This window comes from Rhinoderma darwinii, chromosome 3 (genome assembly GCF_050947455.1).
Source record: "Rhinoderma darwinii isolate aRhiDar2 chromosome 3, aRhiDar2.hap1, whole genome shotgun sequence".
Classification (NCBI taxonomy): Eukaryota; Metazoa; Chordata; class Amphibia; order Anura; family Rhinodermatidae; genus Rhinoderma; species Rhinoderma darwinii.
The window spans coordinates 20,912,025-20,936,748 of NC_134689.1; the positions used below are offsets into that span (position 1 = coordinate 20,912,025).

The 24,724-nt window shown below is 45.3% G+C and overlaps 1 protein-coding gene across 1 annotated transcript in view; it reads right to left on the bottom strand.

Moving 5' to 3' along the window:
* Positions 1–877: 877 nt before the first annotated feature.
* The window catches only part of ITK (IL2 inducible T cell kinase), a 64,515-nt gene continuing 40,668 nt past the window's right edge, over positions 878–24,724 (bottom strand). Inside the window, exons 9-18 of the mRNA XM_075855619.1 lie at positions 21,124–21,194; positions 19,641–19,669; positions 19,309–19,425; positions 19,128–19,202; positions 18,179–18,350; positions 17,609–17,825; positions 16,535–16,599; positions 3,703–3,821; positions 3,257–3,414; positions 878–949 (exon numbers count right to left, since the gene is read on the bottom strand). Of these exons, the coding sequence (XP_075711734.1) occupies positions 878–949; positions 3,257–3,414; positions 3,703–3,821; positions 16,535–16,599; positions 17,609–17,825; positions 18,179–18,350; positions 19,128–19,202; positions 19,309–19,425; positions 19,641–19,669; positions 21,124–21,194 (1,095 nt within the window). The remainder of the gene's footprint in view (positions 950–3,256; positions 3,415–3,702; positions 3,822–16,534; positions 16,600–17,608; positions 17,826–18,178; positions 18,351–19,127; positions 19,203–19,308; positions 19,426–19,640; positions 19,670–21,123; positions 21,195–24,724) is intronic.

The following is a 24,724-nucleotide window of genomic DNA, read 5'->3' on the forward strand; positions in this document are numbered from 1 at the left end:
TAAATAATTTCTGTACAAAGAAGCCCTACTCAGCCTTGATCTACCCACCATCCGGAACAAAACATAGTTTTATTGCAGGAAATTAAATTTCGTCACGCAGCCCCTTACAAAAGAGAAGATACATATTTCGGGGGCAAGTATGACGTCACCAATGTGATTTGTCATTGCTCCTCCACGCTGTTCCCTTACCCGACAACGAGGTCTGCGGGATCCAAGGCATAAGGATTGCATCATAGCCTTTATAAACCCTATAGCTACTGTAGATAGGCACCATACAAGAAATAACATGTGTTAAAAAATCACATGATGTCACAGCAACTTCTGCTGGCCAATGTGACAATAGCTGACAAAAAAAAAAAACAATGACATATAATTACACACTGAGTTAAAAACTTGCAATGCAGTTTCTATGGCAGATAAATACTATACTACATATATAATAGATGATAAATCTGTCTTAAAAAGCCACTTTCTAGCAACTCTTGTAGTACCTCTTCTGGCCAGCAGATGGTAAACTTTTTTGGTGCCATTCACTGGCATTGAAATTGGGCTATGTTTCTAGGTGGGCATCAAGAGTGGCACGTTTGTTGGAAGGTATTCATTAACCCCGTTTCTTCTTTTTCGTCCTATACCAACGAAGGAAACGGTCCATTGTCTGTATAGACCATGTTTCATCTATTGCTCTTCCAAGCCTCCAGCCCCCATGTTCAGTGCGCCCTATAACGTCTTGTACCATGATTTATAAGATGATAAAGCAATAGTATGGTGGAATATTAATACCACATGATACGCAGGATTTTCACTACTATAGGGTGCAGAACACACAGATAGACGTATAGGAATCTTCAACCTAGACATTCTAACATCTTCAATCAGGTCACATTTCTATCTCTGCGATATCTGTGATCTCTTTCATCAGACGGCAGAATGATGGGCGAGGTTCTGGGTTCTGTTGAGAATGAAGTAAAAATGGTGTTACATGTGTACGAATAGACATTTCTAGAAGCATCCCACAGATTTAGACAGAATCCCTAACAATATATTGTCTATGGAGACTTGCTGATGGACCCTCAAAGGAACAAGGATCATACAATCCTATTGTCTCCTCATGAGATAAGCGGCACTAAATGTGTCTGTCGGCTGCTTATCTCCTTCTCCCTACTGAATTGACATGTTTTGGGTAGTACCGAATGATTCCTCAACTGACAGCTATCACATCTGTGATCGACAACTGATGTTAGTATTTAGACGGTTCCCTCTTGTGAAGAAAAACTGGATCTATTGAGTCAATCCTACATTTTTACCCCCTTCATGGGCAGTCTCGTAGTTGACTACCCGCCACTGTTATCTTTTTTCTTTGGCCAGGTATATCATTGGTTCCTCCTGCTTTGATGGAGACATACAATTTTAATATAATTGATTCATTTTTCTATACCTGGCTTCTATCAGCCATCTGATCTGTGGGCAGCAATAACGGTAACGATATTCAGAATGCATTGACTTGCCAAGGGCATCACCCATTATTTTTCATCATTGATTCGGTTTGATTCAAGCTCTTCGCTCCTGAGTTGTATGGCAGCATTGCCACACATAACATGTCTAGACGAGGGACAGGAATATGTGGCACGTTACTGCAATTTTGTTTTTTGCATGCTCCTTCTTCAGATGCCCCACTTGCCCCCATAATAGTGCTAGTAGACACATTTAGTTACTAATTACACTTGCCCAACAGCCATGCCCGCTTTATACATGACCATGCTGCTCCTCCCCTGCACTAGAGTTTGTTAGCCATTCCAATGTGTGAGATTGTCATTGCCACCAGTCCGGCCGTCATTCCCTGCTCCCACTGAGTTCCTACCAGTCCTCAGTGTTTTCTCTGTGTAGGCATTTGCCGCTTCTCTTGGCTTCCTAGCTCACAGACACCTCTGCTGCCGTTCTCCTCTTGTTTCTTGTGCACTCCTTAGTGCGCGTGCGCACTGACCCACTCCTCCCTTAAAGGGCTAGTGCACACCAAGATTTATTTTGATATATAAGGTACCCTCTGCCATTGCTTTTTGCCTAAATTAGGTTCCATACTCCAGCTCAGCTCGTTAGTTGTATTCTCCTGAGACTTGTTTTTTTATTAACTTTTACCGATCCTGCTTGAACTTGACCTCGCCTACCTGCCCTGACCTCTGGCTTTGATAATCTGCCGCCTGCCCTGACCTCTGGCTTTGATAACCGTAAGTGAACGTCTGCCCTGACCTGCGCTAACACCAGACCCTGCATCTTGACTGCCTGTGTTGTACCTCGCCTGTCCACTTCGGCCATTGTCAATGGGGACTAGTCTAGGGGTAGCAACCGGGGGATAGTAGCAGCCAAGTCCACATCTCTGACTGAAGGTTAAATTCTGAACACCTAGCTATGCCTTAGACTTAGATCTATGCCTTAGACTCTCACGCCCAATTCGTTGGCAACACAGTGGGTCCACACCATCCACTGAAGGCCCCGGGACAGTCAACACCTCAACGGGCCCCTGTGAGATCCACACCATCTTATAGCACTGGTAAAGAGACTCACAAGTCACTATATTTTTTAAACAAAGAATGGCACTAGTAAAGGCTGGTGACAGGCACCCTGAAACATGAAGCTATGAGGAGGCAGTTTTCCCACTTCTTGGTTGGACCCAGCAGACGAACAACCTGGACCCCAACAATAAGATCTACTGGTCCCCGCTCTGAGGTCTAGCGGTAGGTCACAATCTACTATTTGGCCACCACTGGTCTAACGCTGGCCATAAATTTGTGATTTCAGACGGCCATTTCTAAACTACTTGTAGTTCATGGTTGGTATGTGAAGGTTGTCGTTCTAGACATCAACCTTTTCAACTAAAAACGCCAAATCGCCGATCAATATCTGCCTTGACCTGTGGCCTGGTCTGGACTTTTATGGATGGGATGCAGATCTGTCACTTGGCATGAACAATTTTACAAGACTTCACCCGACACAGACCGGAAAAAGTCCAACATGGAAGATCATATTCTTTTCTTTAGACATCGGTCTTTGGTCGCCGTCTGCCGCATTTGTTCGTGTCATGAAAAAGGTCGCCGGCGGTCAGTCGAAAATTCTCTTAATTGTCCTTTTTGGCTGACCAAAATCCCTAGTGTATGGTGAGCTTAAGACATGACAGCGATGGTTTCTGTTGTTAGTCTGCCCGTGTGCAGAAGTATGGCTGATAAAATGCTTTCCAGTGTGAACAGTGTGTAGATCTACTTACTTCCTGCCAGCAGCTGTTCATAAACTGGTACACCTTATCTGATGCCATCTTGGGTTTGAAGAGCCTCAAGCCGTTTGATATTTCTTCCACAGCGACCGGATTACTAAGGTGTTCAAATGGTGTCTTCCCCTCGCTGAATACCTCCCAAACCAGAACTCCTGCCCAGCAGAGAACATACAAATGTTGTTGAGCAAACACACATATTACTTCTTATTTCATTTAATTAAATGATGGGGGGGGGGGGGTTGTATTAAAACTAGTGCAAGGGTGAAGTTGTCCATAGCAACCAATCAGGTTCCTGCTCCAACTTTGTAAAATAAGAGCAACAATCTGATTGGTTTCATTGGGCAATTGCTCCACTTTTTGCATTTGTGCTTGTTTTAAAAGATCTCCCTCATGTAATATGTCATACATGATGCGAGGACCTTAAAATGACTGAAACGTACCATAAGACCAGACGTCGGACTTGCTGCTGTATCGTCCATATCGAAAAACCTCTGGAGCTGACCATTTCACAGGAAACTTAGTGCCTGATGAGCTTGTGTACTGGTCGTCCAGGACAAACCTGAAAAGGCAATAAAATTATTTCGATTTCAATGTATACCTGCATTGCCAAAAAGTTAGCCAGATGAATGGCCACGGATTACACCAATGAAAGAGAAGCTCTGGCATGGAGACAATGCAAAAAAACAGTTCTAGGATAGTGTGGCTATCTATCCAAGACAAAGGACATGCTGGTGCAGAGTTGTAGAGGAGAACGCGAATGCAAAAAAAAAAATGGCCTTCAGAAATCATATTAATAACCATCAGAGACATCTGAACTGGGAATTTTGAGCCTGTGCACCTGGATCTCCATGATCGGCCTATGGCCTACCATGGGCCTCCAACCATGGCCTCAAGTTTGGAATATTTTGATAATTTTGGAGACCTCCTCGGACCTGAGAGACAACACCCTGCCAAAAAGGATCTGCAGCATCTTCCCTAAGTGTCAGAGGCATCCCACATTAATCAAACGTATTCACTCAGGATGCAGTATATAGAAGGGCATCTTATATTAATAAGCGGTGGCACTGCAGAGGGATCAATTACTTGTGGTCGGGTTCCTCTGCCGTATACAGCTGATACCCTGTGATCAGCATATTTTCGGCAGGCCCTTCTTACAAAAAAAGGATTGTCCGAAGCAGACAACCACTTCGAAGCGTTTTTGTCCACTTTGGACAATCCCTTCTTGTTAGCAGCCTTCCTTGACAATAAGTTTAGCACAACGTGTCCTCCTACTGGGACCCCCAGTGATCAGCTGTAATAGTGGGGAAATCTGGCAGTAAGTGTTCAATTTCCCTACAGCGCCACCACAGGAGAAATGAAAGGGCTTTTCCAATGAGAAAAAAATTTATGGACTATCCGGAAAATATGCCATCAATATCTGATCGGTGGGGGTCCGACTCTCGGCACCACCGCTGATCAGCTGTTTCGAAGTAAGCGCTGCTTCCCCTAAATTCCTGTCACTGCTTCGTACAGTCAACACACTTGTAGAGGCGATTCACAGTGTGAAGGATGGAGTGGACAGAAGTTAATGTTTATAATAATTTTCTCTCTTTAATAAAATATAGACTATAGAGTTGTGTACATAATTGTGATGAAGCAATAGTAGGATTAGATAAGTATACGTGGCAAGATGGCCCCTGAACAGGGACTACGCACTAATAAAATAACAAGTCACTTCCTGGTATGAACGAACTATGAAGACATATCTAAAGGACCAGATAAGGGTGAACCTATCCAAGGATGACACAAGTATCAAGAGGCTTACAGTGATACGTGCTTTTATAAAAGTGTGATAACATGTACCCACCCCCAGGAGAAAGGAGATATAGAACAAATGTGTCTAATAAAGCAGTGACGCTTCTCCTGATGCTGAGTGAGGAGCTTTATACCAGACTTTGTGTGGTGTGATTCCTTTCGTACGAACTCAGCGTATTATCCCTGCCGGTTGAGACTGATTAGTACCCGAACATTTTGGCGCCCAATTTTTGTCTGAAACTGATGAACATGATTGTATGGCCCTTATGGCCCAGGAAACAGTGGGGTTCGCACATGTAAAAGATACCCCACTCCAAAACCCAGACCTAAATACTCTTTGTGGATGGTTCAAGGTATTTTGTAGAAGGATCTTTTCTTACAGGATATGCAGTAACCACCGAAGATGTAGTCCTAGAAGCAGCCTCCTTACCAGCGTCCCGCTCAGCACAAGAAGCGGAGCTTAAGGCCCTGGCAGCAGCATGCCAACATGCAGAAGGAAAGACAGCAAATATATACACTGACTCTCGAAGTAGCAGTAGTAAACATTAAAAGCTCACACCAAGGTGAGTTCACCAGAGACAAAAGGAAATGCTTTGGCAGACCAAGCCGCAAAAGCAAGCAGCACAGAAGCTACCCGTGTTAGCAGCCGTATGTCAGATAAAAGATCCAGAGGAAACAAGACCAGCTGTAAGCCCGGAACTACGGCAAAAACTTCAAGGACAAGCAACAAAAGAAGAAAAAGACAAGTGGACGGCCCAAGGAGCAACGCTACGAAAAGATGGCCTCTGGCAATGCCAGAATAAACTGTGCCTGCCTAAGACAATGTTCCCAATGATGGCCCAAATAACACATGGAGCGACTCACCAATCAAAAACGGCAATGATGGACTTGGTAAACAAGGTGTGGTATGCCCCAGGGTTTAGTGTGATGGCCAGCAGTTTTACACAAGGATGCATGATCTGTGCAACACATAATATTGGAAGAACTGTAAAAGTACCACAGAAGCACACACCCAGACCTATATATCCGTTCCAGAGACTGCAGATAGACTATATTCAACTACCCAAAGTTGGTACCTAGGAGTATGTGCTTGTTTGTATTGATCTCTTTTCAGGATGGCCAGAAGCTTTTCCAGTAACCAAAGCTACAGCTGTAGCCACAGCAAAGAAACTGATCAACGAGGTGGTGTGCAGATATGGAGTTCCAGAGATGATCGAGAGAGACAGAGGAACTCATTTTACGGGTGAAATCATGAACCATGTGTTGTCAGCTCTAGGCATAAGTCAAGCCCTACATACACCATACCATCCACAAAGCAGTGGGAAGGTTGAGAGACTAAATGGGACTCTCAAATTGAAAATCCAAAAAGCAATGGTAGAAAACGGGAAACCATGGACCGAGTGTCTACCATTAGCCTTGTTCTCAGTAAGATACACGCCCACAAAAAGAACAGGTCTCAGCCCATATGAGATCTTATTTGGGTCGGCTCCCAGATTAGGATGTTATTTTCCACAGGTGCTCCAAATGCAGTATGGTAGACTAACAGATTATGTATCACCGCTGAACAAACAATTGACTAAGGTGCATGCACAAGTCTTTGCTTCCATTCCAGGTCCTGATTCAGTTGAAGGGACGTATAAGCTAGAACCAGGAGATTGGGTCATTGTCAAAAGACACGTGAGGAAGAGCCTTGAGCCACGGTTTGATGGTCCTTTTCAAGTTTTGCTCGTTACAAGCACCTCAGTGAAGCTCGAAGGAAAGGCAAGCTGGATTCACGCCAGTCATTGTAAAAAGGTTCTTCAGCCAGAAGAATGAATAACTTTGCGGTTGTTGCGGCGGTTGTTGCGTGTGCTCTTATACAAAAAGGCAGAACTGCTACTCCTGTACACGTAATCAGTACAGAATCACTGGAACAGTTCAGGACAGGGTGGGCGAATGCCACAGTGGATAGAAAGCAGGGTAACTACACCTGTAAGGCCAATGCCCCGTGTTATACTACAAATGTGACTACAACCGAAGGGACTTGGAAAAAAGGACCACATGGAGGGACTGTGTACCTTCACATAGACAAAACAGCCAACATTAGCATACAAGAAGAGACGCCGGGGCTGTTGCTTTGTTGTTATGAACCAGATTTACAGTACCCGAACATTGTGTTTGGTAGCGGCTTGTGACACCAATCCATGGAGTACTTCTACGCAAGCATATACTTTGTACTGTACTGAACAAAATGGACATGCCACTGCAGTTCTCACACAAAGTCATGGACCACAGCAGCGCCCGGTAGCATATTATTCAGCTAGACTAGACATTGTGGCCCGAGGTTCCCCATCATGTGTGAAAGCTATTATTGCTGTAAATTCAATGTTAAACAAGGCCTCAGATTTGGTCCTGGCATTTCCACCACATGATATTACTGCTATTCTAACTCAAGTACAACCGAAGCATTTGTCCACTGCAAGACATTTGAGATTAACCTGTGCTCTTCTTCTCCCTGAGCAGGTTACTTTACACCGCTGTACTACATTGAACCCAGCTACCTTACTGCCTTTGGAGCAAGGGGGAGAAGACGTAGGTAAAGTATGGTCACAATTTTTGTCTGAAACTGATGAACATGATTGTATGGCCCTTATGGCCCAGGAAACAGTGGGGTTCGCACATGTAAAAGATACCCCACTCCAGAAGCTTTTCCAGTAACCAAAGCTACAGCCGTAGCCACAGCAAAGAAACTGATCAACGAGGTGGTGTGCAGATATGGAGTTCCAGAGGTGATCGAGAGCGACAGAGGATGTTAGGGATCTGCCAGGTACTTCATCTAGGTATACTCCTGGGATTAATCAATCCACACCTGAGGCCAGACCTGTTCGACTGACACCATCTCCCACCAACCAGGGTGGCAGGCTCAGGAGTGGGAGAGCCTATCGCGGCCTGGTCTGTCGGAGTTAGCTCCGCCCCCTGTCCTTTATTACCTGCCCTGCTCTCTCCCTCAGTGCTTGTAATTCTTTTGGATTCCTGGCCCCACTGCTGCTTGCTCCAGCCTGCTTCTGCCGTGCTCCTGCCTTGCTGCAGTTCTGCTAGACCTGCTTTGCTTTGCCCCTGGCTTGCTTCTGTCTCCGTGCCCGCTCGGGTGTACTTACATAATTACAAGCCCTTACCTAGTCTACCATTTCTCCTACGCTGACGCTATCATGGACCCCCTTGAGACCCTGACCCAGCAGATGCAGGGCCTCTCCCTACAGGTCCAGGCCCTGGCCCAAAGGGTCAATCAGGGTGACGCTGCTTTAGTAGTACCCCTCACCTCACCTCTAGAACCCGACCTCAAGTTACCTGACCGGTTTTCAGGGGACCGTAAGATGTTTCTCTCCTTCCGGGAGAGTTGCAGACTGTATTTCCGCCTAAAGCCCCACTCCTCAGGTTCCGAGAACCAGCGGGTGGGTATCATCATATCCCGACTCCAGGAAGGGCCCCAAGAGTGGGCCTTCTCCTTGGCTCCTGACGCCCCTGAACTTTCCTCTGTTGATCGTTTTTTCTCTGCCCTCGGACTCATTTACGACGAGACTGACAGGACTGCTTTAGCCGAGAGTCAGCTGGTGACCTTACGTCAGGGTAGGAGACCGGTTGAGGAATACTGTGCTGATTTTAGGAAGTGGTGCGTAGCTTCTCAGTGGAACGATCCGGCCCTAAGGTGCCAGTTTAGGTTAGGATTATCTGACGCCCTGAAGGATCTGCTGGTTAGCTACCCCTCGTCTGACTCCCTTGACCAGGTTATGGCCCTAGCAGTACGACTTGACCGACGTCTCAGGGAACGTCAGCTAGAACGCTTCAGTGTGCTCCCCTCTGACTTTTCTGCGATCCCCCCCGAGGTCCCGTCTCCTCGCCCCTCCACGGAGGACTCGGAGGTACCTATGCAACTCGGGGCCTCCATGTCCCCTCGACAACGTAGGGAGTTTCGCAGAATGAATGGTCTCTGCTTCTACTGTGGGGACGACAAGCATCTTCTGAACACCTGTCCCAGGCGCAAGAATAAAAAGCCGGAAAACTTCCGCGCCTAAGTGATCATCGGGGAGGTCACTTGGGCGCACAGGTATTTCCCGTTAATGTGAAACGCAATAAAATTTTGCTTCCCTTTCAGGTCTCGTTTGCTGGCCGGTCTGCCACGGGCAGTGCTTTCGTGGATTCTGGCTCATCTGCTAATATCATGTCTGTGGAATTTGCTATGTCTCTAAAGATGCCTTGTATTGATTTACCTTATCCTATCCCTGTAGTAGGAATCGACTCAACCCCCCTTGCTAATGGTTATTTTACTCAGCATACTCCTGTTTTTGAACTCCTGGTTGGCTCCATGCATTTGGAGCAGTGCTCTGTACTGGTGATGCAGGGATTATCGTCTGATCTGGTTTTAGGCCTTCCCTGGTTGCAGTTGCATAATCCCACGTTTGATTGGAATACTGGGGATCTCACCAAATGGGGTAATGAATGTCTTATGTCATGTCTTTCTGTTAACTCTATTTCTCCCCGGGAGGAGGTAAACACGCTTCCTGAGTTTGTTCAGGACTTCGCCGATGTGTTTTCTAAGGAGGCCTCCGAGGTGTTGCCCCCCCATAGAGATTACGATTGCGCTATCGATTTGGTGCCTGGTGCCAAGCTTCCTAAGGGTAGGATATTTAATCTTTCATGTCCTGAACGTGAAGCTATGAGGGTGTATATCCAAGAATGCCTGGCCAAGGGTTTCATTCGCCCCTCGACTTCTCCTGTAGGTGCTGGCTTCTTCTTCGTGGGGAAGAAGGATGGTGGTCTTAGGCCGTGCATTGATTATCGTAACCTGAATAAGGTCACCGTAAGGAACCAGTACCCACTTCCTTTGATTCCGGATCTTTTTAATCAGGTTCAGGGAGCCCAATGGTTTTCTAAGTTCGATCTACGGGGGGCATATAACCTTATCCGCATCAAAGAGGGGGATGAGTGGAAAACTGCGTTCAACACACCCGAGGGTCATTTCGAATACCTGGTCATGCCCTTTGGGTTGTGTAATGCCCCTGCTGTCTTCCAGAATTTTATTAATGAAATCCTGAGAGAGTACCTGGGTAATTTTCTTGTTGTGTACCTTGATGACATACTGGTGTTTTCCAAGGACTGGTCCTCCCACGTGGAGCATGTCAGGAAGGTGCTCCAGGTCCTTCGGGGGAATAATCTGTTTGCTAAGACTGAAAAATGTGTCTTTGGGGTACAGGAGATACCATTTTTAGGGCAAATCCTCACTCCTCATGAATTCCGCATGGACCCTGCCAAGGTTCAAGCTGTGGCGGAATGGGTCCAACCTGCCTCCCTTAAGGCGTTACAGTGTTTTTTAGGGTTCGCCAACTATTACAGGAGATTTATTGCCAACTTCTCGGTCGTCGCTAAGCCTCTTACGGACCTTACCCGCAAGGGTGCTGATGTCCTCCATTGGCCCCCTGAGGCCGTCCAGGCCTTTGAGACTCTCAAGAAGTGCTTTATCTCGGCCCCCGTGCTGATTCAGCCCAACCAAGAGGAGCCATTTATTGTGGAGGTTGACGCTTCCGAGGTGGGAGTGGGGGCCGTCTTGTCCCAGGGTACCAGCTCCCTCACCCATCTCCGCCCCTGTGCTTACTTCTCTAGGAAGTTTTCGCCCACGGAGAGTAACTATGATATTGGCAACCGCGAACTTCTAGCCATTAAATGGGCTTTTGAGGAGTGGCGGCACTTCCTGGAGGGGGCCAGACACCAGGTAACGGTCCTTACGGATCACAAGAATCTGGTTTTCCTAGAATCGGCCCGGAGGCTTAATCCTAGACAAGCTCGGTGGGCACTATTCTTTACCAGATTTAATTTCTTGGTTACCTATAGGGCTGGGTCCAAGAATATTAAGGCTGATGCTCTGTCACGTAGTTTCATGGCCAATCCTCCTTCCGAGAAGGATCCTGCTTGTATTTTACCCCCTGGTATAATCGTCTCTGCCACGGATTCTGATTTAGCTTCTGATATCGCGGCTGATCAGGGTGCAGCTCCCGGGAACGTCCCTGGGGACAAACTGTTTGTTCCCCTGCAATACCGGCTGAGGGTACTCAGGGAAAACCATGACTCCGCTCTATCTGGTCATCCTGGCATCTTGGGCACCAAACACCTCATTACCAGAAACTATTGGTGGCCTGGGTTGCCTAAAGATGTTAGGGCTTACGTCGCCGCTTGTGAGGTTTGCGCTAGGTCCAAAACCCCTAGGTCCTGACCTGCGGGCCTACTACGTTCCTTGCCCATTCCCCAGAGACCTTGGACCCATATCTCCATGGATTTTATCACCGATTTGCCTCCATCTCAGGGCAAGTCGGTGGTGTGGGTGGTAGTCGACCGCTTCAGCAAGATGTGCCACTTTGTGCCCCTTAAGAAGCTACCTAACGCCAAGACGTTAGCTTCTTTGTTTGTGAAACACATCCTGCGTCTCCATGGGGCCCCAGTCAATATCGTTTCTGACAGAGGGGTACAATTTGTTTCCTTATTTTGGAGAGCTTTTTGTAAAAAGTTGGAGATTGATCTGTCCTTCTCCTCCGCCTTCCATCCCGAAACTAATGGCCAAACGGAAAGGACCAACCAATCCCTGGAACAATATTTAAGGTGTTTCATCTCTGACTGTCAATTCGATTGGGTCTCATTCCTTCCCCTTGCTGAATTTTCCCTGAATAACCGGGTCAGTAACTCGTCAGGGGTCTCCCCGTTTTTCTGTAATTTCGGGTTTAACCCAAGATTCTCCTCCGTCTCCCCTGGTTGTTCCAATAATCCTGAGGTAGAGGATGTTCATCGGGAACTGTGCACTGTCTGGGCCCAGGTTCAGAAGAACCTAGAGGCGTCCCAGAGCGCACAAAAGATTCAGGCGGATAGTAGACGTTCTGCTAACCCCCGGTTTGTCGTCGGGGATTTGGTCTGGTTGTCGTCCAGGAACTTGCGCCTTAAGGTCCCGTCCAGGAAGTTTGCTCCCCGATTTATTGGACCTTATAAGATCATTGAAGTCCTCAACCCTGTATCCTTCCGTCTGGAGCTCCCCCCATCCTTTCGCATACATGACGTCTTCCATGCCTCCCTCCTTAAACGCTGCTCCCCGTCCTGGTCCCCCTCGAGGATACCTCCTGTTCCCGTTCTCACCCCTGAGGGGGTGGAATTCGAGGTGGCCAAGATTATGGACAGTAGGATGGTCCAGGGCTCCCTCCAGTACCTGGTCCATTGGAGAGGATACGGGCCGGAGGAGAGGACTTGGGTACCTGCCCGTGATGTTCACGCTGGGGTATTGATCAGGAGGTTCCACCTTCTCTTCCCCACTAAACCGGGTCCCCTTAGTAAGGGTCCGGTGGCCCCTCATAAAAGGGGGAGTACTGTTAGGGATCTGCCAGGTACTTCATCTAGGTATACTCCTGGGATTAATCAATCCACACCTGAGGCCAGACCTGTTCGACTGACACCATCTCCCACCAACCAGGGTGGCAGGCTCAGGAGTGGGAGAGCCTATCGCGGCCTGGTCTGTCGGAGTTAGCTCCGCCCCCTGTCCTTTATTACCTGCCCTGCTCTCTCCCTCAGTGCTTGTAATTCTTTTGGATTCCTGGCCCCACTGCTGCTTGCTCCAGCCTGCTTCTGCCGTGCTTCTGCCTTGCTGCAGTTCTGCTAGACCTGCTTTGCTTTGCCCCTGGCTTGCTTCTGTCTCCGTGCCCGCTCGGGTGTACTCACTTCGTCCTGGTCCTGACTGTTCGTTCGCCGCTCCGTTTCCTCGTGGCGTTCCGTGGCTACTGCCCCTTCCCTTGCGTGTTCCCTGTTTGTTTTCCTGTGCACTTAGACAGCGTAGGGACCGCCGCCCAGTTGTACCTCGTCGCCTAGGGCGGGTCGTTGCAAGTAGGCAGGGACAGGGCGGTGTGTAGATTAGGGCTCACTTTCCCTTCACCTCCTTTCTGCCATTACAGAGGAACTCATTTTACGGGTGAAATCATGAACCATGTGTTGTCAGCTCTAGGCATAAGTCAAGCCCTACATACACCATACCATCCACAAAGCAGTGGGAAGGTTGAGAGACTAAATGGGACTCTCAAATTGAAAATCCAAAAAGCAATGGTAGAAAACGGGAAACCATGGACCGAGTGTCTACCATTAGCCTTGTTCTCAGTAGGATACACGCCCACAAAAAGAACAGGTCTCAGCCCATATGAGATCTTATTTGGGTCGGCTCCCAGATTAGGATGTTATTTTCCACAGGTGCTCCAAATGCAGTATGGTAGACTAACAGATTATGTATCAACGCTGAACAAACAATTGACCAAGGTGCATGCACAAGTCTTTGCTTCCATTCCAGGTCCTGATTCAGTTGAAGGGACGTATAAGCTAGAACCAGGAGATTGGGTCATTGTCAAAAGACACGTGAGGAAGAGCCTTGAGCCACGGTTTGATGGTCCTTTTCAAGTTTTGCTCGTTACAAGCACCTCAGTGAAGCTCGAAGGAAAGGCAAGCTGGATTCACGCCAGTCATTGTAAAAAGGTTCTTCAGCCAGAAGAATGAAGATCTTTGCGGTTGTTGCGGCGGTTGTTGCGTGTGCTCTTATACAAAAAGGCAGAACTGCTACTCCTGTACACGTAATCAGTACAGAATCACTGGAACAGTTCAGGACAGGGTGGGCGAATGCCACAGTGGATAGAAAGCAGGGTAACTACACCTGTAAGGCCAATGCCCCGTGTTATACTACAAATGTGTCTACAACCGAAGGGACTTGGAAAAAAGGACCACATGGAGGGACTGTGTACCTTCACATAGACAAAACAGCCAACATTAGCATACAAGAAGAGACGCCGGGGCTGTTGCTTTGTTGTTATGAACCAGATTTACAGTATCTACAGAAATATACAACCAGTAAAAATAGAAACAAAATGATAAATAAGACTTATGAAAGATGCAACAAGGAGAGGCTCAACTCTACGATTGTAATAAAAGAAACTGATAGGATGATATTATGTATGAATAATAGCAAAATAAGAAATAGAAGATATTTTGTATTCTTGATAACAATTTTAAGAGATAGTTTTAAGCCACATATAACAGTACAAAGTCTGGAAAGAATCCCACACACTTGTAAGAGCGCTGTAACCCAACAGCAGAAAAAGAATGTACACTTCAATATTTCCTTCCCTGAATCCCCCAGCTGTCATAGACAAAAAAGAGAATGGTATGACCCGCTATTAGGAGGGGTAGGAACGGGATTAGGAGTATTGAATGGTATACAGTTAGAAACAGTTCGGCGGATCGAAGGGAACTGGAAGGGAGAATGCACCCTGGCGAAAGCGATCATGCCTTTTCATATACTCTCTGAGACCCAAGAGACCACCTCTCAAAATAGTCACATATTTACAAGGGAAAAAAGAGATCTGAAAGGAAGTTTTGACCCCCATGTGTATATAGATGCTATAGGAGTCCCAAGGGGGGTCCCAGATGAATTCAAGGCCCGGGATCAGGTAGCAGCTGGATTTGAATCATTAATCCCTATGATCACAGTTAACAAAAATGTAGATTGGATAAATTATATCTATTACAACCAGCAACGGTTTGTTAACTATACTAGGGACGCTTTACAAGGTCTAGCTGACCAGTTAGGACCCACATCTACTATGACTTTCCAGAACCGTATGGCCCTTGATATGATACTAGCAGAAAAAGGAGGCGTTTGTGCCATGATAGGTACTACCTGTTGTACTTTTATTCCAGATAACACAGGACCAAACGGCAAAGTAACCATGGCAATCAAACAGATTGTTTCTTTATCCGAGGAATTAAAACGAAATTCAGGTTTCACAGACCCATGGGATCAGTATTTCTCATGGTTAACCGGATGGCAGAAAATTCTGGCCCAAATTGGGATTGTAATCTTAATTTTTCTAGTGCTTTTCGCAGTTATTGCTTGTTGTGTATTACCATGTATGAAGAAATTAATGACTAAAACTATAACTGAAGTAACTCCCACTTTTATGTTTTCTTCAGAAATTGAAGGACTTTTACCAACTCCATCCAGGAAAACAACCACCCTTTATCGAGACTATTGTTCTGAAGATGAATAGATAGTGTAGGGTGTGCACCGACTCTTTAAGTCCAGCTACAAAGGGGGGTCTCCTAATAGGGGAGGCTCGTCTCAAACTGGTGAAAAAATCCTTTTACTCCCCTTTCCCAGAGCACGGACACACTTAGGTTAAGAAATGAAGAAAATAATGATAAAAGGGGGGACTGTGAAGGATGGAGTGGACAGAAGTTAATGTTTATAATAATTTTCTCTCTTTAATAAAATATAGACTATAGAGTTGTGTACATAATTGTGATGAAGCAATAGTAGGATTAGATAAGTATACGTGGCAAGATGGCCCCTGAACAGGGACTACGCACTAATAAAATAACAAGTCACTTCCTGGTATGAACGAACTATGAAGACATATCTAAAGGACCAGATAAGGGTGAACCTATCCAAGGATGACACAAGTATCAAGAGGCTTACAGTGATACGTGCTTTTATAAAAGTGTGATAACATGTACCCACCCCCAGGAGAAAGGAGATATAGAACAAATGTGTCTAATAAAGCAGTGACGCCTCTCCTGATGCTGAGTGAGGAGCTTTATACCAGACTTTGTGTGGTGTGATTCCTTTCGTACGAACTCAGCGTATTATCCCTGCCGGTTGAGACTGATTAGTACCCGAACAACAGTATTATACCCTTCTCCCATTCGAGTGCAGCGCTTGCACGAGAGCCGAGGCTCCTTCAAAACAGCTGATTGATGATGGCGCCGAGAGTCAGACCCACACCGTTGAGATATTGACGCCTACCCTAAGGATAAGCCATCAATTTTTTCTCATTGGAAAACCCTTTTAAGCATTAACTCAGTGCACATTCAAATCAATGGGTCCTCCAGAGCTAGAGGCGCTCTTTGTAACCACAATCCAGGATGAGGATCTTGATCAGCGCACCCCTCTATCAACAAGAATTCCCTACGGGTTTATGGAAATGTTTTTTCTGAACTGAACAACCCCTTTAAGTTGACTATAGACAAAAAGATGAAAGATAGTGGTAGAACATGAGTTGAAGGAGTTCTGTGCTTCAAAACATTGATGGCACATGGCTAGGATATGCCATCAATATGTGATCAGTGGGTGTTCGACTGTTGGGACCCCACAATCACACAAAATAAGGGGGACCTAGCGCTAGTACACTGCTTTGCCACTCTTTTCTGTGCGCTATGTGTGATATTGCAGCTCAGACCCATTTATTTATGACAAGTGCGGTCTAACCAATTTAACGATTTGATCTCAATGGGTGCCATGCAGTGCTTCATTTTGAGAATTTACACTGGGATTATCTTTTTGGTAACAAATAATTTTGGGAGATCTGTAAACTATAGAAAAAATTGCAAAAAAAAAAATCCCTGCAATGTATTTTTTTTACATTTCTTTCTTACCTGGTCATGCCAAAATCTGATACTTTAACGACCAATGATTCTCCAACCAGACAGTTACGAGCAGCCTGTAGAGACCAGATAAGACCGTTCTCAGATTTAATACATGGATAAAACAGTCATAGACAGATAACTATTCAAAATGTAGAATAGAAGCATTTTTCACTTAATAATACTGGAAATAAATAATTTACTGTAATAATTATCTATGACGCAGAGAACGTAATCACTCATAGCAAACTCGGTTCTCATTGGGGCCCACAATCTGTGCATTTTGAATACAAACTAAGGCCGAAATCAAAGGCATTCTCCTCAAGACAACCCCTTTAATTTCCATCTACCAAATAGCTGATTTTCCAGGGATTTGCTGTCGACTGCTCATCTTCCCTGCAGCGGCCACTAAAGGCAAAATGTAGTATTACATGCTGGATCCTGCAACTGTGGCGACCACCTGATCATGTAATACATAATTTAATCAGGTCCACCAGAAAGCGACTGTCTTCTCTGGCCATTAGAGGGGGTTCCTGAGCAGGGCACCCCCTTTATGACATCCATATGCTCTAATAAAGCATGTAAATAGGGGTTCGTCGAGATGAGACAACCTATTTCTCCCATAAATGTGTATTTGGATTGTGAAATGAAACAGTTTTTAGAGGTAGTAGAGTAGCTATATTGGTTGCAGCGCGCTCTATCATACTTGCCAACTTTCCAGGAATGTCTTGGAGATTCCTGGAAATAAGGGGAGACCTCACAGATACCCCTTGCTAATAGTGTATGTATCTACACAGTCTCACATTGTCAGCACTGATTGGACAGTGTGACATGTGTAGAGATATACCCCATTGACAAGGGGAATGGTAACACCAAGTTGTCAATTAATTCATACGTTTCCAGGAGGAATAAGAGAGGGACAGCACGACGCAGAGTTCTAAGAAAAGATGCTCAAGAATTGTTATTTTATGGGCAATACAATTATTACTAAAACAGATATGAGGTCTTCTTTAAATTATGGATATTGTAAGGATAAAGAGTTATTTCAGGATGCTTCCTACATTTAGTGTCAGATGTGCTACATACCAGGTCTCTGTGAATGAAGTTAGAGGCCTCCAGATACTCCATCCCTTCACAGACATCCTGACACATACCCAGAGCTGTACTCCGTGTTAGAGTGCCCCGGTTTCTGCGCAGATAGTCATTCAGGCTGCCATACTCCATAAACTCAAATACAAGGAAGATTGGCACTTGCTGGGTGCAAACTCCAAGTAGCTGCACTAGTTTAGGATGGGAAATCTTCCTGTAGAAGAGAAGGAGACAGAAGACAATAAAGTGTCTACAGTGTAAAAGAACACAAGAATACTCCTGTTCATCAGAGGCTCTGGCTGTTGCTCTGTATCTTACCCATGCTTTACACTGCAGTTCTACCCCCAGTGTGAAAAATAATGTAATCAGGTATCTAATTTACACTAACTCCTGAAAACTTGGGTGTTGAGGTAGGAATAGATTTTCTTGTCCAAACTTTGTGACCAAAACTGATTTTGTATGACAAATATGCTATGTATTTCATGAATCTAAATTGTATTGAAGGCGGGTAATCTAAAAATAACAGGGTACATGTCACTTGTACTATCCTCCATAAATGGTCCTTACATTAAAACCTGTGCTTCCTCCACAAAGTCTTCCTCTGACATCATTCCTTCCCGAATCATCTTTATCGCCACTTTTTTTGTGCCTTGCCAAGATGCCAGTTTTACCACACCAAACTGGCCACTGCCAATCTCTTGAATAAAAGTCAAGTGCGTGGGGTCAATTTCCCATTTTCCTAAGGATGAACCAAAGTGTATTATTTCAGCATTGCTGTTCAGCAACAGTATAACCATTTATGATATACTTACCTTTGAAATTCAGCCCCAAACCCATGCTGCCAGGGTACCCCGCCCCTTCTTGTTGTCATTGCTTTGCATTGTTGTGTCGTCAAGCTCGAATCACTGCAGCGGGTGCCTAAGTCACCAGCTTTGTGTTAATGGCACTTCATTTTTTTTAAAGGGTTTTCCCACCATAGATGGGATGTGCCCATCACTCGTGATCCTCATAATGAAGGAGCTGCATTACTAGTTATCTCCTACACAGATTGTCCACACACATCGACACTCCCGGCCACCCTCACCTGAATGGAGAACAGCGGGTGGGGGGGGGGGGGTGCGTTGCTTCATTCTACTAGCAATATACTGTACTATTATATTATAAAATGGGAATAGCCCTCTAATATTGTGAGCCTGTAGCTACCTATTCTTAAGGGTCGTTTGAGCATTCATTAAAGCGGTTGTCTGGGCATGGGGCGATTTTTCATACTGATGACCTATCCACAAGGTCATCAGTATATGATCGCTGGGGGTCCAACACCCGGACCCTGCACCGATTGGATTGTAGGATGACATTAAAAACAAAAAACAATAAAAAGATGAACATTGAAAAGAAAAAAGGATTATTAGCAGTAAACGGCTGCTTTGGGGCTGGAGTGAATTCGGCTTTGATGTAAGAACACATATATTTAATGTCACATGTAAACCCAAATCAGTCTGCAAAGAAGCGGCCTTACCGTAGCTCAGTCCTGCTGTTATGGGGGTCGTCTCCTTCCAGCTACACACTGGATAGCGCAACCTTGTTACCAGACCTAAATGAAAGACATAGCCAATAAGAATTGTTAGGATTATCCATTCTAGGCCAGAGGTTTCCAACCTTTTACAGCCAGGGGACAGTCTTTTCCATATGATACTTACCAGCGCCATTGTGTTGGTGGTAATTAATGAGCTGGGGGATGTTCGAGAACACAATCTTCTCAGCCAAGTAATATCTTGGAGGGGAATCACTTGTTTTCCGAATATGATAATGTTTTACTGTGTGAATGCCGTCCCTGTGTAGAAAATCACAACATGAGACTCACTTGACTGGGGCTGACCTGCAATACCAGACACAGCTCACGTACAAGAGTGGCACTGTTTCTGGAAATAAAGCAGATCTTTTTTTTTTTTTTTTAATCTCAGAAAATCCTTTTAATTCAAGGAACTCATCACCACATTTACCCTGCTATCTGTGTCTGCCCTGGTAGCACTAGATACATCATTTTCAAGGACAATGTATGTGTTGGAATCAGTGCACGGGTCAATGGACTCTTCAGGACTGGAGTTGGATTGATGGGATTCACTAATCTGTCAACAGTAGCTGCTTCAGTGATCTCCAACCTGTGGCAAAAATACAACAGCCTGCGTCTGTCAGAGCATGTTGGGAGTCGTAGTTTTGCAACAGCTGGAGAGCCACATGTTAAAGACCAGTAAATTGCTTGCTACATGTATTGTCTTATTATAGATGGACTTGCATATGCAAGATTTTCAGTTAAGGGGAACACAGTATATAGGGTTGTAACGCCGGGGGCGGGTACTGCTCCTGCCGGCGGGGTCTCGTACCTCTTCTGGCAGCCTGCCTCACTCCCAGGCCGTCGGTGTCTGACACGCCATGACTAAGAACGAGTGATTCGTTCAAAATATGTAGGTTTGCTGCATCCTCCCCTTTGTGCTCAGTGCAATTTTATGTGAAGATTTAATAAAGTTGGTAAGAATTTTCCTTTTAAAAGCGCTGGATCAAGTCCCTTTCTACCCGCCGGTGTCTGCTAATGTCCTCCGCTTGCGGCTACACTGTCCCTAGTCACTCAAGCAATCCCTGTTGCCCTCTAGACTATTTAAGGCACCTCCGCTATCCACCAGATGCCTGAGTAACATTGGAACAATTTTGTTTGTATCCTGCAAAGGTTCCTGTATGCATCTGATTCCAGTCTGCTGCCGCTATTGCTGTCTGTTGTCAGCCTGTATCCAGTTACCCACTATCAGCTTGTATCGTGTTATCCGCTACCAGCTCGTATCCAGTCTGCTATTGCTGTCTGTTGTCAGCCTGTATCCAGTTACCCACTATCCACCAGTGTCCAGCGATCCTCCATCAGCTTTCATCCAGCTGCCCACTGTCAGTCTGCCTCCTACTGTTGGTGTCAAGCCTGAAGCTTCCAACCATCAAGGTACCATCTACCAGTGCTTGTTTCTAGTCTGATTGGCCAGCAGCTACTCCGCCGGGACCACCTCAAGAGGTAGCGACCTGGTAGCCTTCCCACAGAGAAGTCCAATTCCCTATATAGGGGTAAAAGGGTGAAGACCGAAGAGGCTACATAGATAACGCCCTTAAAGGTGGCCCTAAGCCAAACCGGAGGAGTAGCCCAGTGGGTCCAAAACCTGCTGGTCATAACAAATGTTACTCCACTCAAATAAGGTGACGCAAGTATATCGGCTTTGCTAGTGAACACTGGAGAAATTTCCTTGCTGGAATGGTCATACTGAAGGGGGTTGTACAAGATTAGAAAACCAGTTGGTTTGTAGCTCAGCTCCAAGGGGCTGAGCTGCAATACTACACACAACCTTTGGAGAGGTGTGGCGCTGTATTTATAATCCTGTATGACCCCCTTTAACGCTTTCACAGTTTAGGTGTACCATACACATTCCCTTATACAGTAGTCGTATAAGCTCCGGCAGTTTAGCAATTACCCTGATAATTTGGTGAAGATGGATACAGTGTACATCCCTGCCTGTCTTGAATCCCGAACCATGAACGCCCCTTCCTTGCCCTGTGTAGAAAAGAAAGAAAAGGACACGATAGGAAGAATTTCTGAATATGAATAGAAATCCCAATTATATCTACAGTAGGAGAGTCTGAGCACAATGGGCGGCTGACTGTGCCTAAAATAAAGAAACATCATCTATTAAAATTCATTCTAAAAATACCGCTGATAAAAATGCGTCTGTGCCGTCACATTAGCAACGACTCGCCAAACATATAGTTCAGCTATTTTCCACGGTGCCAAATACAAAAGATATGATTGAGCACCCGACAAAATCCGAAACACAAGGAGGCTAAATGATTGAGCTCATTGTTAGCGCACATAATAAATACATCTTGTCAACAGAATCTGCACTAAGCGTTCCAAATATAAAAGATGTAGCAGAGTTTGAGCTGTATCCCTAATATACAATACAAGTCAACAGTGCTGTGGAGTGGGAGTCAGTTTTGGGTGGAGTCGGAGGTCAAAAAAATTTACTGACTCCAACTCTGGCTTCAAAATAAAAATATTAAATATTATTAACCCCTTCCCGCCGCATAAATTTTTTGTTTTTTCATTATAATTTTTTCCTCCTTATGTTTGCTCTTTCTGAGCTTGGTGGTTTAAGTGGCTTGTGAACTAAGTGGAGTTCTAAAACCGGATTGTGTTGCTGTACTTCTGTATTGTGTTGCTGTATTTCTGTGTTTGTGAATCTGTTTTGATTGCTAGCAAATAGAAGATAGCAAAAACTCACACAATTAAAAAAAAAAAATAATTTGTAAATTTTTTTTTTTTTTCCCTTGCAGATTCGTTCCAGCTCAGCAGTTGACGAGGGGGAAGGGGTTAACAAGACACAGATTCGTTCCAGCTGAGCAGTTGACGAGGGGGAAGGGGTTAACTGGACACAGGTGGTATAAATTAGTCATCAGACCTCATTTTGAGCTTGCTCTTTCTGAGCTTGGTGGTTTAAGTGGCTTGTGAACTAAGTGGAGTTCTAAAACCGGATTGTGTTGCTGTACTTCTGTATTGTGTTGCTGTATTTCTGTGTTTGTGAATCTGTTTTGATTGCTAGCAAATAGAAGATAGCAAAAACTCACACAATTAAAAAAAAAAAATAATTTGTAAATTTTTTTTTTTTTTCCCTTGCAGATTCGTTCCAGCTCAGCAGTTGACGAGGGGGAAGGGGTTAACTGGACACAGATTCGTTCCAGCTGAGCAGTTGACGAGGGGGAAGGGGTTAACTGGACACAGGTGGTATAAATTAGTCATCAGACCTCATTTTGAGCTTGCTCTTTCTGAGCTTGGTGGTTTAAGTGGCTTGTGAACTAAGTGGAGTTCTAAAACCGGATTGTGTTGCTGTACTTCTGTATTGTGTTGCTGTATTTCTGTGTTTGTGAATCTGTTTTGATTGCTAGCAAATAGAAGATAGCAAAAACTCACACAATTAAAAAAAAAAATAATTTGTAAATTTTTTTTTTTTTTCCCTTGCAGATTCGTTCCAGCTGAGCAGTTGACGAGGGGGAAGGGGTTAACTGGACACAGGTGGTATAAATTAGTCATCAGACCTCATTTTGAGCTTGCTCTTTCTGAGCTTGGTGGTTTAAGTGGCTTGTGAACTAAGTGGAGTTCTAAAACCGGAGTTGAAAAGAGGAGTTGAAGCCCCAGTAAGTACTCTTCTTTTTCTTTGACAATTGTTCGCTGTTTTGGTGTAACTTGGATAATGGATAGCAAGATTGGAGGTTTTCTTCAGTGCACAGTTTGTCATATGTATACACGACTGGAGCCGGAGTTCCAGGGTGAATATCTCTGTGGCAGATGTGAGCATGTTGTTCACCTGGAATCTCGTATTAGAGATCTGGAGGAGCAGAATGCAACACTGAGGAGGATAGACAATTTTGAGCGGAGCTTGCTGCTCACAGAGCATGCAGTTAGTGGGTTAGAACTGGAGGGTGAAGACATGGGTGAGCAGGATCAGGTAAGTAGCTGGGTTAATGTAGTTAGGGGCAGTAGAAAGGGGTCAAAGACAAGGAAGGCCGATCCGGTTTCTGGCATTCCAAGCAAAATTGCCAGGTTGGGTGATGATGCGAGGGTGTCAGTCTCAGAAAAGGCAGCCCTAGTGGATACTGATCTCCCTAACAGCCGGGAGAACAGCCCAGCTAGTAGTCGGCGGGATGGTAATGCAGGCAAGCCAAGACAATTGATAGTTGTAGGGGATTCTATAATCAGGAAGACGGATAGAATAATTTGTCGCCAAGACCGCCTCAACCGAATGGTTTGCTGTCTCCCTGGTGCCAGGGTTCGGCATGTGGTGGAACGGGTGGACAAATTGCTGGGAGGGGCTGGTGATGATCCAGCTGTCGTGGTCCATGTCGGTACCAACGACAGAATAAATGGTAGGTGGAGGAGCCTTAAGAATAATTTTAAAGAACTAGGCTACAAGCTGAAGGGAAGGACCTCCAAGGTTGTATTCTCAGGAATACTGCCTGTGCCATGCGCATCACAGGAAAGACAGCGGGAGCTTAGGGAGTTAAATGCATGGCTGAAGTCTTGGTGTAGAGGAGAAGGATTTGGGTTCCTAGAGCACTGGGCTGACTTTTCATTGGGGTACAAACTGTATTCTGCAGATGATTTGCACCTAAATGGAAGGGGGTCCGCTGTGCTGGGGGAGAGAATTCTAGCTGGGGTGGCGGAGTATTTAAACTAGGGCTGAGGAGGGAGGTCAATGTAGAAAAAAAAGGGGTAGCCAGGTTAGAGAGGGGTCAGACTATATTGGTGGGGGGAGAAACAGAATGTGGGGAGAGGACTAGACAACAAGATAAGGAGATCCTTTCGTTACAAAACATCAGTGTAAATAAAAAGGACCGATTAATGTCAAATCACATTTCTGATAATAAAAGTGAAAAACTGACAGGCAAGTTAAAGTGTATGTTCACAAATGCCAGAAGTCTAGCAAGCAAAATGGGGGAGCTGGAGGCCTTGATACTGGAAGAAAATATAGATATAGTTGGTGTTGCTGAAACATGGCTGGACTCTTCACATGACTGGGCTGTAAATCTACAGGGTTTTACACTTTTTCGTAAAGACAGGACAAATAGGAAAGGTGGTGGTGTATGTCTGTATGTGAGAAGTGATATGAAGGCGAGTGTGAAAGAGACAATAGTGGGTGAAGACTGTGAGGAGGTTGAAACCTTGTGGGTGGAACTAGAAAGGGAGGTAAACACTGAAAAAATTACTTTTGGTGTAATCTATAGACCCCCCAATATAACTGAGGAGATGGAAGGTCAGATATATAAACAGATGGAGCGGGCTGCACAGGCGGGTACTGTAGTGATAATGGGAGATTTTAATTTCCGGGATATTAATTGGTGTCATGGTTCGGCTTCAACTGCAAAGGGGAGACATTTCCTCAACCTGTTGCAGGAAAATTTTATGGGCCAGTTTGTGGAAGACCCGACTAGAGGTGAAGCTCTGTTGGATCTGGTCATTTCTAATAATGCAGATCTTGTTGGGAATGTCAATGTTCGTGAAAACCTCGGTAACAGTGATCATAATATAGT